The 19533-nt window shown below is 34.3% G+C and overlaps 2 protein-coding genes across 2 annotated transcripts in view; one reads left to right on the plus strand and one right to left on the minus strand.

Annotated features, from left to right (window-relative positions):
- Positions 1–270: 270 nt before the first annotated feature.
- On the plus strand, positions 271–2513 carry LOC123705852 (WW domain-containing oxidoreductase-like). The gene is made up of 6 exons (XM_045654907.1): positions 271–336; positions 420–549; positions 743–996; positions 1083–1262; positions 1426–1693; positions 2131–2513. Exons 1-6 carry the CDS (start codon positions 302–304, stop codon positions 2398–2400), a joined length of 1137 nt encoding a protein of 378 aa, XP_045510863.1. The 5' UTR covers positions 271–301; the 3' UTR covers positions 2401–2513.
- A 347-nt stretch (positions 2514–2860) lies between these two features.
- The window catches only part of LOC123705849 (E3 ubiquitin-protein ligase mib1), a 118523-nt gene continuing 101850 nt past the window's right edge, over positions 2861–19533 (minus strand). The window contains exons 12-17 of the mRNA XM_045654900.1: positions 11085–11343; positions 10695–10881; positions 8631–9019; positions 6220–6418; positions 5372–5682; positions 2861–4512 (exon numbers count right to left, since the gene is read on the minus strand). Coding sequence (XP_045510856.1) covers positions 4372–4512; positions 5372–5682; positions 6220–6418; positions 8631–9019; positions 10695–10881; positions 11085–11343 — 1486 coding nt within the window. The 3' untranslated portion in view covers positions 2861–4371. The remainder of the gene's footprint in view (positions 4513–5371; positions 5683–6219; positions 6419–8630; positions 9020–10694; positions 10882–11084; positions 11344–19533) is intronic.

Here is a 19533-nt window from a genome sequence, read left to right on the forward strand (position 1 = left end):
GTGAACCTTCAGTTCACCCCCGCGTACGCGTTAAAATGTAGAAGCCCTTCTGGCTAACATTGAGAAACACCTTACAAAAAAAAAAAAAAAAAAGGTGGACCTCGGCACGGATTTGCTGGGTAGGATACGCGGAGGATCGACATATTATCATCTAACCCACGGCAACTTTAATTAAATATGTTTATTTTCTTTATGTTATTGTAAAACCTCATTAATTTAACTTTTTTATGTCACCTGACTGCCATATTAAAATAATTTATATATTTTGAGTTGCAACGGAGAGTAATCTTCGTTTATTTTAATGATCAAGAAAATGTTTTCTAAGTGCATATTTAGGTACAGTATACTGTTTAATAACCTAGTAAAATGTATCATTTGAATTAATTATATGTAACCAAATGTATTTTCCCATCTTATAGAAAGTACTCGACGACTTTTAAAGCTAATAAAGTTTATAATTTAGTCAAGGAAACTAAAATTCGAGAATGGATTAAAACCCCATTCAAAAACTTAGAGTTTGTAAGGATACGTGGCCCTACAGCAGAGGAGGTACATTTTTTTTAACATTTTCTGATATTTATTTAATTAATTACGTCTACATAGTTACTCTACCTGTACATAGGTATAATATAGGTAGGTACTTCTTCCATTCCGTAACTCCAACTAATAGAACGATAAAATGTTTGCACAGCATTTGTTTCGTGCTACCTACTAAATCTCATATAATTTCGACCTATTTCAGATCGTTAAAGATGCAGACCTAGAAGATAAAACATGTTTCATTACGGGAGCTAATAGTGGTCTCGGTTTAGAGATTGCTCGTTGTTTAAATGCAATTAATTGCAACGTAATAATGGGTTGTCGTAACGTATATGAAGCCAATATTGTTGCTAAAAACGTTTGCGAAAAGTATGAGAATATTAAGCTCTTCGAATTGAATCTCGCTTCTTTATCTTCAGTAAAGAAGTGTTCGGAAAAGATTCTCAGCCAAGAAAAGTAATTAATTACCTAACGTAATATCGTACCTAAGTCAAAATTTAATTGCAATTATAATTTGGTTTTAAATAACATAAATATTGCAGGAAAATTGATATAGTTATATTGAATGCAGCTACGTTTGGTCTGCCGTGGACACTAACAGAAGATGGGTTGGAAACAACATTTCAAGTTAACTATTTGAGCCAATACTTTTTATTATTATCCCTCGAAGAAATTCTTGCTCCAAATGCAAGAGTGGTATTTACATCTTCGGAATCGCATAGGTTTGGTTTTGTTATCAAAAGTCGCGAATTACTTTCAAGTTTCATATTTATAAACTGCTTACATACCATACCAAAAGTGTATATGAGCTTAGTAACGGTGTATGGACAATTAGGTACTTTAACGGAAATATAAATTAGTTGTTCTATCTTTAATTTGTTTCAGAAATATAAAATGGTCTAGAGAAAAAATGTTATCACCGACACTTGACGATATATCACTTCCTAAAGAAGAATACACTTCAATCAGAGCTTACAACATATCAAAGCTATGCGGGCTCCTCGCTATGCATTATTTGAGCTATCGCTGGGTGAACACTAACATAGGTGTATTTTGCGCACACCCTGGCTCGTTTATAAAAACTGGACTGCCACGTAATTGGTGGGTTTATGAAGCTCTGTATGATTCTATGAGACCGTTTTCAAAATCTGTGGTGAGTTCATAATCCAACGAAGGTAGTTAAATGTTCAAATAGTATAAATTAACTAATATTATTAGGTGCTAAATTTGTACATTTCTTTCATTCAGGGATAATTCATTATTTTACGGGTAGTCAAAATTAGACAATTTAACTAAGTACAGATTAACGAAATATGTATAACGAATTAAGGTGCAGTTCACAATTATTCGACCGTTTAAAATATCGCGAGATAACTAAACTAACGGTATTTAAATTTTAAAACGGTAACACATATTCCCCTCGCCTAGAAAACTCTATCCCAAAAGACTCGCGATCTATCATCTACGCCATTATTAAATAAATTGTTTATATTATTTTTAATAGGTCGTAGTCCACGAACAGCATAGCATATATATATAACTATTGTACCTTTTCTAGATAGTAGGTAATTCAAACATTTTGTGTTTTAGAAACAAGGTGCGGCCATAGTCCTGTTCTGTGCAATAACTCCAGAGCTTGATGGTTTATCCGCCCTTTATATAAAAGATTACCAACGCTGCAGTGAGAGTGCATTGGCCAGAGACACGCATCTCTCGTTCAGGTTGCAAGATGTGACCAGAGATATACTTCGTCAAAGAATTTCTGGTTTCGACTACAATATTATCAGACCAGAAATTATGAACAAGGACATGGGAAAAGATACCATGGACGATACCTTGGTATCGAATTATTCGGGTTAATTTTTATGTATCGTTATGAATGTTATTTTAGTTTATTTTCACAAGTGACATTTTAATTTATTTGCATGGATTTGAGAAACAATAAAAAATATTTCAAGATTAAATAGCACTTTATTAAGTACGATACAGTAAAAATCTTAAACATGTAAGATAACTTGAGAATATAATATTGTATAGTATTGTTAAAAATGCAAGACCCACTTTAACTAGGTATAAGATAAATGCATATCGCGCCTTATACATAAGTATTTAGAAGTACACAATTTTCTAGCCCTAATATTCTAATATCTAATTCATTTAATCACGTTTGCTTTGCTACATCTATACGCCCGGTATCGTATTTTATTAATGTAATTTAAAAAATCTCATTTTAAATATCATCATCATCAGCCCGGATATACGTTCCCACTGCTGAGACACATACGTTCCCACTGCTGAGACACATACGTTCCCACTGCTGAGACACGGGCAGAAATTTCGTTTATTAAAATAATTAAATGAAAATATTAAAAAATATCTGAACAAGGCATAGACAAGCTAAACTGAGTTATCTAAGTCTGAACTCTGAAGCAATTCAATACGAATGCGAGCGTATAAAATTTGCTTTGATAAATAACATTTAACATTTGTGCCTTAAATAAAATTACGTTAAATATTGATTAATTAATGAAAATGGAAACAATTCACTAATTAACCTAAATTACAGTGCTATAAAGATTATATAACAAAAGCTAAATATTCAACTTTAACATTGTTATCACTCACATGAGTTTAATTTATATATTCATAGATGTAATATTTACTAAAATTTAATGAAAGTATAAATGAGCTATGCCTTTCTGGCTGTTTATAAATTATGAAAATAAATAATTACATTCATTGGTACCTATACCTAAAGTTACATTTTTTAGTCGTGGCAGAATATACAATCTCCATATGAATACATTAGTACTTATTACATCTCTGTTTAAGGCAACCAGCATTACAATATTATTATTAATTATTTTAAAAACTTGTATAGAATTCTTTACTCAATATTGTTCCCTACATTGTAAGCCCATTTACTATCTAAAATAAGTTCGCAGTAACATCTAATAAACATACTTGTAACAATAATAATTATCAACCATAACATTTATTTCATTCAAATTAAAAATTAATTATTCTAAATTAAAGCAGTGTAAATATTCATATATGACGAAAGACTTAAATAACATATTAAGATTTAATTCAGAAATCAACAGAATAGTACTTAACAGTTAATATTTTGAAAACTATATAATTAAAGTTAATGCATTTAAATATTTCCGTATGTAAACAAATATTGTTGCTAACATTTAATTCATTTTAGTCCATATCGACAATTCTTAACTTTAATAAATTACCTTCATTTGAAAATAACGAAATTAAAAAGCGACTGTAATCAAAACGACAAAAACGAAATTAAAAAGCGAATGTAAGCAGTACGACAAAAACTGATTCACATAATAGTTGTATCAATAAATAATAATTAAATATATTTGAGTAGATATAACTTGTATAAGAGTTCAATAATTACCATACACTGATTCATAACAAATTGCAATTATTTTTGCAATTTGTTCCTTGCGGGTTTTAAATCTTTCCAACGTATTACTTTTTTAAATTATAGATCTTTGTTTTAATATAAATTGGAAACACAATAAAAAAAATTAATAAGAGAAATGTTTCCTGAATTGCCAAATATAAAGTATAAAGTTTCTCTAAATTATGCATTTTTGGATAACCTTGAAAATTATTTTTAATAACATACATTCCATGGTATATTTGGATACTTTTTAAATCTAATCGAAGGCATTAAAACTTAAAAGCCCTACCAATGTTTTAACATCATCACGTTTACAATAGTTTAACATGCAGCCTATAATAATTTATGCGAGTTACACAGATCAAACAAATTTTCATGCACTATTTTATTGTACTAATCTGGTACTAATACAGTAGTATGCGTTTTTCGACCAATTTTCGGCAAATCGGACACACGGTGATGCAGTCCCCGCACATCTGGCACATGCCGTGCCCGCACAGGAATATCATGTTCTTGAGACGGTCGAGGCATATGGGACACATTGTCTGGGAACAAACAAATTAACGATAGTAATACATACTACTATAATAACTGCGTTAAAAACAACCGACTTCAAACTTGCACTTGCAACATTTACAAATACAGACAAAAATGCTCATAAAATAAAAACTACTGGGCCTATCCGAATAAAAATTTTATGGGACCAATTCGACACCATCCCGCATCGAACAAAAAAAGAATCACGTAAATGGGTTAAGAAACCTCGGAGTAATCAGTGTACATACATAAAAAAAAACATACCGGCCGAATTGATAACCTTCTCCTTTTTTTTGAAGTCGGTTAATAAATACGAAAGTTTGTATGTACTAATACTGCTTTCCGAATCGGTGTTAAAATATGTTATGATGATTCAAAAGTGCTTTTATAAGAAATTTAATTGAATAAATAAATGCAGAGTTTAGAGTTTGTTATTCCTTCATGAAATTTCAAATATAAGTAGGACTATACTACGTTTTTGGTATTTTGAATAACTACACTTTGTGTGTGAATATGTATTAATCTATTTGCATGAATATTTATGCACCCTTTAATTAATTTATTGTTTGTTTAAATGAAGCCACAGCTCATGTTTGAGAATAGCAGAAAATACCATTAACTAGCTGTTAGTGGTTTTTTGCTGTATGTTTGGTTAATGGCAAGAATTCAAGTGCATTGGTCTTTCCACGTACAATGACAGTTTATAATTATTTTTTAAATTCTAGCCTTATCGAATAATGCAATTTATGCTAAACAAACTATAACCGTCGAATTAAAAATTCAATAGTAAGTCGATAAGAATAGTCTGTTATTCACTAATTTTAACATTTCAATAACTACTCTCATTTATTTATCTATATTAATTACCTGTTCCTTAATGTCCTGCAACTGCTGTTGTAGTTTCTGTACCTCGGCCGTAGAGGGCGCAGCGGGCGAAGTTGAGGACGCAGCATGGCCAGCTGGAGACACAGCATGGCTCGCTTGCGGCACAGCATGGTTAGCTTGCGGCACAGCTGCGGGTGGCTGAGCTGTGTGACCGGTGGCTTGGGAATTGTTGTTGCTATTTGGTGCTGCGGTTCGGCTGCCGTTGTTCATGTGGTGAGGCGCCGCTTGTGCGGGTGCCGGTTGCCCTTTGTTCACTTGAACTGATGCTAGGTTGCTCGTGCTCTCTTTCTCCACTGTAACATGCGATTTATGTGTTGGTGACTATTGAAATGTGTCATGCTTTAATATCAGTCAAAGTAGTAGACGGTGATTTTTCTATGAACTTTAAAATTAAGTTTCACATTACAAGTTCAATATAACAAACAACTGATAAAGTGTTTGCAAATTATTCTGCACTAGCTGCACCGTGCGTTTCATCCCCGTGGCTCCTCTCCTGTTGGTCGTAGCGTCATGATATATAGCCTATAGCCTTCCTCGATAAATGAGCTATCTAACACCGAAAGAATTTTTCAAATCGGACCATTAGTTCCCGAAATTAACGCGTTCAAACAAACAAACAAACAAACAAACTTTTCAGCTTTATAATATTAGTATAGATTTGTCGTAGAATGTAGATAAAAGCCAGTAGGTCCCAGCTTAGTATAGTACTTTTGATAGTACTGAATTTATTTTAAATTCTTCACATCATTGACCACCTTCTGATCTATGATCAAATACCTCATACCATTTCAACTAGTCTACATCGGCTTCACCTGCCATTATCAACTCACAATCAATGTTGAGCCCGCTGTGGTGCAGCGGCGTCCTGCACTTGACGCACTTGCGCATGAGCGGCGCGCAGCTGCGGCACGCGCACACGTCGCCGCACGGCTGGAACACGACCGTGGCGGGCGCCTCCGAGCACACCACGCACTCGCCCACGCGCGAACGGGACGACACGCTCGCGCGGCACTCGAGGCATTTCTTCACCTGACACGGAATATACTTTATACTCCTCATGTTTTGCATAAATAAATTAGTTTAAGATTCTATTGCGTTCATAGTCAACTATGAACGCACTGATCCTGCGGTGGGATCTAGCACTAAATGTGGTGTAGTATTTTCCAGTGTTTGATTTTACGTAAAAATCTTTTTTTTCTAAATGAAATTATCGTCCATTCTTATTAAATGTGTTAAAGATTAGTCTGATTCAATTAAAAGTGTTTTTTTTTAATTCTCGTTACAAATGTTCCTCTTGAACAGTGGATTTAAAAATTACTACAACCCTAAGGGTGCTTTTCCACCAGAGATGTACGATGATGCGTTGCGAGCGTATGTGTTTGTAAAGAACCAATAGTATCGCTTCCACCAAAGCTGTGCTGACAGAGGCGAGGTAAATAAAACGACAGGATTTTGTTCTTTTAAAACACGTTCCTCGCAACGCATCCTCGCACATCTCAGATGGAAAAGCACCGTTAGAGTCCAATTCGTATGCCGCCTATAAGTTTACTAATATCGATATAAAAAAATGAAAAAAAAATTTCAACTGAATTATAAAATAATGGACGAGCAGTGACACGCTTATCTAATGGGCCCTCTACACAATAGGCAGCGAATGGACGAAGATTTGAGGTACGCTAATGTCACGAATTATTTTCCGTTTCACGTAGGATAGAGAAAAGTGCCCAAATCATTTCAAAACAATTTTTAGCAAAATTAAGAGGTTAATTATTTTTTTCCAGGAACTGACTGGATTTAATTCTGGTAATATATGGGTTCGAGAACCTCTGATTCATCAAAGTAAGACCAACGAGATTATGTTTAGAAATAGGTCATATATTTATCTATTCACGGCAAAGAGTAATTACGTTACTTTTCTTAACGTTCAGCAAAACAAGTAAATCATGCATTATAACCGAAAACTCTATGGGTTTTGTTTGCATAATTTATGTGTATATAGTTGAAGCATAGTTTGTCGAAAATTATATCCACGAGTGTCTTTGCGTGCCTAAAATGGGTCGTTTGGCTCTTTGCCACCCCTTTCTGGTATAAAATCAATCAAACGATAGCAATGACACTGGCATTATCGCATCCAGAATTCTATTGTGGGTGTTTTTTATTTATTTAATAGGGTGATAGTCAAGCTAAAATGATAAACTGCAATTTTGCACAAAAAAGGCAATTAAAAAGTATAGAATATTTTCCAATTTCATATATGCGACTTTTTTTATGAAATAAAAATGATATATAGGTGTAATTTTGGCAACTGCTATACCAATCTACAGTGTGCTCTATGAGTTCGAATATTTTAGTGAGCTAAAATCGAACAACAACATCTGTTGAGTGATTCAATATATTATTAGTGTGATGGTTTTAGTAGTCCATGTTTTATTTAAGTATTTTTTCATAGACGTCAGTCAGCATTCGATTTTAATAAATTTCCGATGCTCTGTAAACGTTGATAACCTCATGTATAGTTATTTTTTCTGTATATTGTTATGTTTGTTCTAATTATATACCTACCTAAAGAGTAGGTATTTCCTACGTAGTTTTTGGCTTTGTACAATAAAATTATTGCGCATATTAAGAAAAGTTAGATTGGATCGGGGCCAAGAAAATTAGGTACGATTTTAATAAATTCTCCACACATATCAGGTTTGATTTTAGTTTGGCCACGGGAATAATTTAATTTAACTTATGTATCATCATATAAGATTCGATTCAAAGTATAAGAAGTATTCATCATATAAGACTTTTGTAACGTTATTTGTCATTAAAGATCCATTTTCATTCCAAATTATAGAAGAATGGTTAGTTATAAGTTTACTAACTATGCAGTTTCTAGTTTCTACACACAGGTTTTACGGTATTTACGTCGCATTTTGAATTTGCCGCAGTACCTACAGACTGTAGCCAGACATCCCCTTAAAGTTATATCGCTATAACTATAAACTGTCCGCAATGCTCGCCGTAATTTTAGAGGTAGCAAAAGAAGATTATAGAACTTTACGAGAAAAGAACAAAGAATAGAATAAATATTTAATCCAATCACGTCCGGCCATGATAAAAAAGACACATTTAAAATCACACGAAAACCCGTATAAAGCTAAGTTAAATAAAACGTAATTCAATCGCGTTCATAAATAAGCAAATTAATGGGTTGTGAATCGTGTTAAATGGTGTAATGTCGGGCGATTCTCACCCTTGCGGCGCAGACGTTACAGCAGCAAATGTGTCCGCAGGGTCTGAACAGTGTGTCCCGTTTGGCGTCCGAGCATACGAGGCACTCGTCGCTGGCTGCGTCTTGTTTGGGCGCGTCAGTGGCTGGTGGCACTTGCGGCGTGTGCGGCACTTGCGGCGCGTGCGGCACTTGCGGCGCGTGCGGCACTTGCGGCGTGTACGGCACTTGCGGCGTTTGTGGCGTTTGGGGTGTTTGCGGCGTGTGAGATGCTATAGATGTGCTTGCGACGGGAGCACTCAAAGAACTCTCGCTCTCGGGGGTACCATCGCTGGTGGTGCCGGCTTCCTTGCGGTATGACGTCAGCGTCTTACATAGATTCGGATCGGGGCACAGGTCCAATGGTGTCTGACCTGGAAGTTTCAATGTGGATTTTTGCAGACCAGTCCATATTGATATTATTTAGTTTTAATGTAGATTTTGAAAAAAATACAAGTTTTTATTAATAAGAATACCTATGCAGATACATAATATACTGAATATTCTTTTTATTTTTCTACAGCACGTGGAAAATTGTAACTCATAACAACCCACATCTTAACCCAGCTAAATAGCGAAAATAAAAAAAACAACTACTTACAAATAATGGTACGGGAGCTAGCAACGTTTAAAAAAAAGTCATTTTAGTATAGTTGGGTTTTTGATATACTGTTTCTCTTGCTATTTCGGTTAGAGTCCGGGCTGTCTGGCTGGCCGCAGTGGTTGCGTTTATTAGTGCGCATCTTATCTGCACAGGAAAATATCCTTAATTTAAAGTTATTTTTTAACGCGTAATTTTTAATCTTTTGCCTTTAGATAGATCCATCAGACATAATTTTTTTATTGCAAGACGTTTTTTTCTTTGTAAAATAGGTGCCATACGCAATTTTTATTTCAAAATAACTAAAATGTCATCGAAATAAGTGAAATTACATCAACATGAGTCCGCTTAAAAGGTAAGTAATAACTTTATTATTTATATTGTATTATCCTTTTTTAATACTTATATTGAATAATTAGTAAACTAATATTTTTAATAGATGGTTTCATATTTATTACACTTTTGGGTATAAATATGAATTTGATGATATTTGTATTTTCTAGTGTTTGATTTTACGCGAATATTATACATTTGAAATTAAAGACTTGGGAAAATAATACAATGAATAAATCGCGTTTAAAATCCGTTAAAAAGTCTTTAATTTCTTGATGATATTTGGTTTTTATCAAGTTTACATTAACGTCCTATTTAAGGTTCGTTGGGAAAAGGAGGCGATATGGTAGATTGTTGCAAAAAAACTGTAAATAGTAAAATGAATATTATATATAGTATAAGTAACACAGTGATTAATTATCCTTCACTGGGACTCATGTTTATGGAATTTCACTTACTTCGATGATATTTTAATTATTTTGAAATAAAAATTGCGTCTGGCACCTATTTAACAACGAAAAAAACGTCTTGCAATAAAAAATGTATGTCTAATTGATCTATCTAAAGGCAAAAGATTAAAAATTACGCGTTAAAAAATGACTTTAAATTAAGGATATTTTCCTGTGCAGATAAGATGCGCACTATTAAACGCAACCACTGCGGCTAGCCAGACAGCCCGGACTCTAACCGAAATAGCAAGAGGAACAGCATATCAAAGAACCAACTATACTAAAATGCTCACTTGTCAACGTTGCTACCTCCTATACGATAATAATTAAATATTTCATTTTCTTAAAATAGAGTTTAACTCAATTTTAAATTTGTTAACCAGAACTCTATTATTAACGGAAACAAGAAATATCCTTAATTAAGTGGTTGTTAATTTATTAAACGATCCGTGCCATAAAATCTTGTAAGTACAACATAAAATAAATTTATTGTTAATCATAGAAGTACGGGATCATTGAGTCAAATGCACTACACGATACGTCTAAGTAATTTGGCGCCGATGCAAGTTGAGCAATCAACTAAATGAGTAAAGCATTTCCCTTTTAGATTCAAAGGTTATAAATATTTTATTTCATCATATTATTGAAATAAATTTTTCACTGTACCTTTTTTATTTTTGATGGTTAAATCAGCGCCATGAGCAGCAAGGAAGCATGCGATGGAGGCGGATGACTTTTTGTCGTGTGCGTTCGCAATCCCGCCGAGTGTGGGGAAATCGGTGACGTCCTGCAATCGCCTCAACTGCTGCAACGTGTGATGTCTTAGGGCCTCGTGAAGAGGCGTATCACCGTCCTATTGAAAACAAATTATTTCTTTGGAAATAAAATAATTCACCATTTTGTTGTTGTTTTGTTGTAAGTGAAATACAGATTGCAAATGTGGACATTAAAGAATAAACAACCAAAAAAGAAATAGCTAAACTAAATGTAAAGATATTAAAGTACGCTCGCTGCTCAATTAAAATGTACACACGCATAACGTAACGTTCAGCTAACCTTGTCACAAATGTTGAGGTTAGCTCCGTTCGCAATGAGCAGGCGGACGATTTGCGTATGCTGTCTCTCCACTGCGAGATGGAGGGCTGTTTGCAGGTTCGCGTTCTGCAGGTCTGGCCTTGCGCCCCCCCGGACCAGCAATTCAGCTATTTCCGCGTGGTTGTTTAGCGCCGCCAGGTGGAGGGCCGTGTAGCCGTCGTCCTTCGCGTCGTCCACTATCCATGGACGAGGTAGTTTGGCCAGCATTATCTTCATGGCACTGTAACAATGTCAGTTCGGTTATTATTTTTGTAGTGGTTAATTATCATCATAGTGGATGATAAGCTCTACCAATTGACTAAGCTAACTTTTCAAACCTATTGCAAAAAATTTTATCTAAGAGCTAAGTCTAAGAGCTTTTTATTTTTTTTAGAAACGTTTTGTAATATGTTTAAAGAAATACAATCAACATCGAAAGAAAATATTTTAATAAGTTAACATTATAACTTGAACCCCAGTTTTAACGTTCTTAAAAATGTTTTGTATGTAAATGACTAATAGAATATATTTGCGTCTGTAAATTGAATACTGCTATCGATACAGATCACGTCTATGTACAGAGTTGCAGATAGTTGGTTATTTCTGTTTTTCTTTGAGTATCGCTGATTTCGTAACTGCGTTATCTCGTTTGTTATGCAAATGACATTTAAAGAGTTTTATTTAACTTTATAAAGAAACTTCCAGCCAGCGCCATATAGGTACGAGAGTCAAAGCCACTGCGAAGATGTATTTTTAACTTTCTTCTGTTTTAACGACTTTAACAAGGAATGTTGATGTTATGTGATGTTATTTCGAAAATTTGAATGAAATTTCAGAGAATCGTATCATTCTATTATGCAGTATTAATATAATTAAATGTTCTGTAAATATTTATGTGACCTTACTAAAAACGGTACCATTGTGAAAACCACAGGAAAACGTTTTGTTGCAGAGTATATTTTTTATAAAAAAATATAGGTATCTATTTACAAGTGAAATATAGTTTAAAAAAGTTGTTGTTGCATACATCATTTAAAAAATATCATAATTCAATTACTGTAAATTAAAGTTTCAGGAAAAAAACGTGTAGGTAGTTTAGATAGCAAAAATTCGTGCTCGTGCCGAGGTGGTTGAACTCCGAACAGAAATAGACCACAGGATCGCGTCTGTAGTTGTAAGGTGTAAAAGTTAATTTCAAGACACGCGAGAGCAACGAAACATTTTTCTCTAAGGAAATTACTTCTTAAATACAACGCTGAAAATTAAAAACTACGTAATGCGTGCTCTTACACTCGTCGTTTTGCGTACATGTGGAATTAACAGTAGCAATAGCGTAGATGGCAACAATAAATTAGGTGGTACACATTTTAATATGCTGCGTTACGTTCAAAGAGTAAAAACGAACAAACTAATTAAATAAGGTCAAACGTCGTGGTCATCGGGCGGCGCTCGCGCTTGTCCTACGAACACCAACAGTTGGAATCCGTGCGTCGCGCGTCGCGTCGCGCCCGCTCGCGCGCACCCTTCCTCACTCTCACAATCCTATCACTCATTATTGCTTCCTCTCAATATTCAGTGAACTACGAAGTGATATTTAATCAATGAAGCTTGAAAGTCAATTACGCCCCACCTCAGTAATTTTTCTACACAATTTTGAAAGTCTGGAATAACCGAGTGAAAATCTTTCAAGTATTTTGCTATGTCATTTTAGAATACATTTTAATACAACAGTACACTAAGGATATCGTAAGTTATTAAGGCAAGAATAAATGAGGAACACTAGTATTATAAAAATCATCAATCCACTTTAGTATTTTCACATTATCATGGATTTAATAAATAAACCTTAAACAATGTGGTGTAACTATAATATAATGTGATATTAAAATGAAGCAGGAATATCACGCGCAGCGTCATGTTGGATGACGCCATTGTAAATGCGTTTTTTTAATTAAACGTTCAATGTACGCTAAATTATAGCGTAACACAACAGTGGCTTATTCGTTATAATTACACATAGCGATCGTATTTTCTTAATTGACACTATAGTAAATTATTTAGCCCTATTTAGATAGCACAAGTATAAAATTCCTTTACGAGTTTAATTTCTTTACTTTTGATAGAGAAGGGTTATTTTAAAATTACATTCTTAAGATATGAAAGAATTGAGGCATTTTATGTTTTAAATTAAGGGTTCTCTAAGGGACTGACATACGATTTCTTGAGTTAAAATATGTCAATTAATTTTATTATCGTCGACAGTTATTAAAATAGCAACATGATTTTACAGAAATTCTTCCCATATTTTCTTCATAATAAGACCATTACTTATCTTGTCATTTTGGTTAAAATTAATGATACTATTACTGTTTGATTTAGTATTATGTAATTTATATAAATCATTAATTACTAAATGTAGAGTTAAAGCATCTCCGAAGGTCAATCAATAATATCTTGTAAATAATAAATAATTTTGTAATTTCACATAACCTGTTACAACTGTAGTATGCACATCAACTTACCATAAAAAAGCAAATAGAATCGATCATAAGTCGAAATTCTACTCTTTAACCTATGCTCCCTCCAAAAGTATGCGATATACTTTTTAATGCTATTAATGTTTATACCTAAAGTACCTATTCGATACTAAACATACAACAAGACCAACAAATACACACGAGTGTGCATTGTATACTTCATACTTTATTTGCCCGCATACGATGGGTTCTTGTTCTAAGACAAAATAGTGTAAGACGAAAAGGAAAAGCTAGATTACAGTAGTTATTAGCAGTACTCAGGGCGTACTGCAGATGAACTGAAACTTGCAAAGTTGCTAACTGAGTTGCAGCTAGTTTAAAACCGCACCGTTTTACAAGTGAGAGCGCTAATTTGTAGTGCGGCTTAACATAAAGCGCTCGTTATAGACAAGCCTCGAAAATGGCAGCTATTTTGTATCACTCTTTAGTTTTGTATTGCACACCTTGAAATGTATACAAATTCTGTTATCGAAAACGTGTATATTTTATACAATTATACTTACACGAGTTTGAAATCATCTAATATTAATTTTTACTGAAAGGTAGAGCAATATTTCTAAAATTAACTTTTATAATATTTGTATACTTTAATAAGCTTGGAATAACAATGAATCAATAACTAATGATTCTTTATATACGAGAGTTTTAAAATTCATAAAAAGTTATGATAATAAATGCTATTTATATTACTTCAATGATACCAAAGTCGTGATCACTTTTTTCATTCAATTACATTACAATTACTGACCATTTAGGTTTTATCTATTCTTACTTATGTATTGATAATTATTTCATATGTATTAGTAAAGAAAAATCTCATTAAAATACACAATAGGTTTTCGTCGCATATGAACATAGGCTATGGAGACGATTTTAGACATTCTCATCAAACTTTTTCTACATTCAAACTTAAAGCGAATCTATATAAAAGCTCAGAAATATATTTTGGCCAGCACATCAGGCATTCTGGGTATTTATATAAATATTACATTATATTATATTAACTTTTCTTAAATTCTATTACCTCTTGGACAATTTTTTTAATCCATGTTTTTGTTTTTTTTTTCGTAATATTAATGTAAACATTTACCCTCACCCAGTGTAACCATTAAATATATAAATCCCCAACATAAAGACAATGATTGTAAAGAATAATACCGATTCCCTGTTTTGGAGAACTATGAGATCACACTTTAGAACATGTGGTGCATTATTTGTCTTATTTACGCTTTCTTGGGCCTAAACCGGATCATAAAAAATTGCTTTGAAATGAACCACACTCAGTTTCTTTCTTAGTATTCAGTTTAACGGTGTTGGGATGCGTTTATCGGAAACGGCCGTATGTAATAAACATTATTTAGCATACGATTCTTTTGTATAAAACATATTGGAATATTTTAACGTACACGATATATATTCCATCGTTGATTTTATAATGTTACTGTTCGATCCATTTTATCCGTATTAATAAGTGCAAGACACGATTCAATTATGACTCATTAAACAGCATGGCGGTGCTATCGCAATAAAATATTGAAGCATTAGAGGCTAAAGCCACGGATAGGTTAGTGTGAAACCGTGACAAACAGATTTGAGAGGCGTGATATGAGTGGATATCCTGAGCGATCATATTCCTACAAAAGCGAGCTGATTCCCCGCAGATCCCGAATAGTAAGTTATGGAAATGTGCGATTGGGGCAGCAGCGGGCAACTGTGGCCAATAACAATGTCACATTAATATTCAACAGGCGCTCTTTGGACGTTCATACTGCGGCCAGCATCGCAATTCTTTACCCACTAGCGCATCTTAGCTGATCAAGTAAAATGTCGTTAAATTCAAAGGAAAGTATTCCCTTTTGTACTACAATACGTGAAGGAAATAATATTATCCGATTATGGCTCCGCGAGTCCCATAAATATCCGACATTTGATACTGAATTTTTATCAAAACTTGATCTGCCTTAAATAAGGATTCCGAATATTTATCTGGACCCGACCGTAAGAAAATTTTCACATAGTGTAAATGTTTCCTGTTTACTAGTTTGAAACATGGCAGTATAAAAATGCTAACAAAACTATGTTGCTTTCAAGCAGACAAAAGATGAGTTGGCTGTCGTCCCACTTGTTTGTCTACGAAAGTTTGCCAAATTCTTTTATTGACTGAAAGAACGTACAGGCAAGCTTTATGGTCAGCAATGTGAGTTTTAGGCATTTAAAGTTTCAATATTTCAAAACTATATCCAAATTTAAGTGTTGCTGTTTTGCATTAAATTTGTTTGAATGTTTAAATTCACACTTCTTTATAAAATGTAAATTTATCCGTAAGTACGCATAATTCGTATTATATAAGAATTAAATATATAATTAACATTCTTTCAGGGGGTCAGTGAACGCAAAAGATTGCCAGATCTCAAGACGTGAACTATGTATAGCCCGACTACCCTGCGGGAGGTGACAGTGGTAGATGGTGTTCGACTAATAATAACCTCCCCTCCAGCGAGCGATCATCGCAGCGCTGACGGGAGCGCGCACATGTGGCGCCCGTCGCCGGCGTCGCCTCTGCGTGAACGTTTATTTTCGATACGGTCGTCACGCGGCGCGGTTTACAGCGCGCCTTACATAACCCATGGTGCGCCGCCGCGGGCCGGCGCACCCTGCGCTCCAGCCCGCAAGCTGCAGGTCGGTGCACGTTCGAGTAACCGATCCGATGGGCGTCCGCCGTCCGCTCTATTTTGGGAAAATACAAATTTGGAATGGATGGTACTCGCGAGTCGTAAGCGAACTCCGCCGGTTGAGTCCATTTTTAGAGCTGGTCTGCGCTTGCGCATGGAGTGCGCTGCCAGTGCTCGTCGAGCTGCCATCACGCTGTGTCGTTTGACACCACCGCGTTTATATCGGCAAATGACATAAGTGATCAATATTGTAGCCACCTAGATGGCGTCGTGCTCGGAACGTTAGGTGCTAATGGTGATGAGGCATTAGCGATAGAATGTGGTAAAGTGAATCAAGAAAGAAGAGCAAGAAACATGGCCATGCGCTAGTTCCGTGCTTCCTTACTTCCCATAGTGCTTATATTCATATGGAATGTAAAGAAGTATGGAGCTGCGCCGGCATATCAACGGGGTTTTTCTATGAATTGCTGAAGAAATTTTGTGTTAGACTATGATATGTATATAAAATTATTATGTGTTTTGAGAAGTGTGACTGAATAATTAATTTAAATAACTGATGTGATATGGACCGATATACTTCACCCCTTGACGATAGTATCGTAAGATAATTTTTTTAGCATGATATAAATTTAATTAATTACTTGTCATATAACATTCACATGAAGGGTGTAGAATAAGTAATTATTATATTATTCATTTGCTGAAATATAACATCTGGCAAGTAGTAGGTAACGGTTCTGGCTATGACTACATAAATAAACTTGAGGCGACAACGGCCACGGCTTTCAAATCTTCTCGCAAACAAGATTATATTTAGCAACTCGCCAAACAAAATCATTATTGTGTATATTCGATGCTTTACTTTTTCTTATTGTTGTTATTTTTGTATCCTTTGTACTCTTGAATAAATTATCCGCCATAACAGTGTGTGTTACCGATAAATTATCTAATAAGATTTTTGTATGATATTTTACATATAGATATAAATATACGAACACGTGTATGTTAGTTATAATACATTAATGGTTTATTAATATCGCGTAGTTAGCCGGGTGACATTGTTGGTATTTAGTATGTATGGTGGCAAAAAAAGGTTTTTATACAAAAAACATTAGTGTGGGCGGGTGCGCCACATCTGGAGGAACACTGCATCTCATTATGCGCATCGGTCGCGGCTGACTGGCGGTGCCGTAGCGCTGCCCATGCCGAGCCGCAGACAATGTCTTTTACATTATACCCGAACCCCGCCTTCGACTTGCCTCTATTGTTTTTACACCAGTGAGCCGTAACATTTTATTGCTCTAAATTGTCTTGCTGCATTATTATAAGCTTATAATGGATATTGTTGCAATGTTTACTATTGATGTGTCTGTTACCATATGATTCTAAATAAATTACTTGTTTTTTATGTAGAATGTAGAGTTTAGAATGTAAAATTAAAATTCAAGAACGATTATTTTTATAGGGTACATAAACAGGTAGAGTTCTGTTTTTTATTACCTTGATATATTATTGTGGATAGTTACTTTGTACATGAACTAAATGTGATTTACATCTATAAGGATTAATATTTCGTTTTGTAATTATAGAAGTAGGTATAAAATAATATTGTGTTAAAATGTGTTAATTAAGTAATAATATTTATACGTCGCTTAAAATGTAAAACGGGTCAATAACAGTATTTTGTTACCCGCGATATTTAATTGTGTTAAAAAGATAAGTAGTATGACGCGGCATAATGAACCAAAAGCAGCCCCTCATTGATAGGTCCCCAAAACAAAGCGCGAAGGCGGCGCGGCTGGCAGCGCGGAGATTGATTCCCGCGCTTTCGCCGATCATCGCCGCTCCCGGCGAGACCCAAAACAGGAGCGGAACACGGCGAGTGCATATTTTACCTTAACCGAGCACGACCCGCGCCCTTTAATAGAACACGCTTTTTACTATAACACAAAAGCGTTTTCTATGAGAAAGGGATCTTGACCTACCAGTTCGCTCGGAACGTTCGACTCTCAAAAATCACTATGAAAAACAATTTATTCATGCATCCATGCAACGACAATCGCTGACAAAGGAATGTAAAACTAGACAGGGGCATAATGAATGCTAGTCAAAGACCACTTTAATAGAGTTACTTACGTGCTATTCGGTTTAGTATTATTTCTCGACAATGAATGGGTGAATGCTCTTGTGATCCAAGGGGTAAAACCGAGTAATCCTAGTTATGTTTTATAATTTATATTGTCGAATAAGCAATGCAACATTAAATAAATAGAATAGTAAAACATTCCGATGAAAAAATGTGTTTCATTTTCCTTGTATTTATCTCAACATTTAATATCTGATGAAATTGAAATATGAGAGGTAAATAAAGTAGGAGTATTTATGGACATAACAAGCTATGAAATATGATATTAATTTTTAATAATTTCTACGAAAAGTTCTACACAATAATGCTAACAAAAATAAATCGTTGCTACTGATATAGTTAACGAGTCATTAATTTTATTAAATAGGTTATTGACAGAGTTATAATGTCGACATTATAACTCTGTCAATAATAATTGCTATCGATAGCAATATTCTATTTTCCATAGCGCACTTTGTATAAGTAGCTATAGGTCAGGCCGATGTCATGGCATTCGTATGGATGACGCGAAAATAGCCATGAGACGACTCCTTGGCATCGCTCCAGAGGCCCGTGAAACTTTCTGACGGACTACTGCTTAGTCATGTAGATATTACTTATCTTCTTGAATGGAATTTATGACTTTTGGAGCACATAAAACGTACAAATAACACAGCTATTTTTAATGAACATAAAATATAATACATAACACGATGAAACGTGTTAATGTACTGTTTCTTTAAACACATCTTAAATTCTACTCATATTAATGCTATGAAACCACAAAATTCGCCACGAATTAGTTTGCAGGCATTATTATATGGATACAATTTAATAATAAACGCATTAAAGATTAACATTTTATATGGAATGTTTATGGTATGGTAATATTAAACTATTTTTATAGCGAACTGTGATATTTCTACTTGTATATTACTTTATCGCTAAACCACCATATTATGCTTGATTAACATATTTCAAAGCTAAAATAAAACCATAATAACACATTTTAGTGCCTACGATAAACGTGGGTCAAGACAATATATTCGTCCTACTTTTATGCTTAGTATTGTAATTATATGCACTTTATATTTTTT

The sequence above is a fragment of the Colias croceus genome, chromosome 3 (genome assembly GCF_905220415.1).
Source record: "Colias croceus chromosome 3, ilColCroc2.1".
Classification (NCBI taxonomy): domain Eukaryota; kingdom Metazoa; phylum Arthropoda; class Insecta; order Lepidoptera; family Pieridae; genus Colias; species Colias croceus.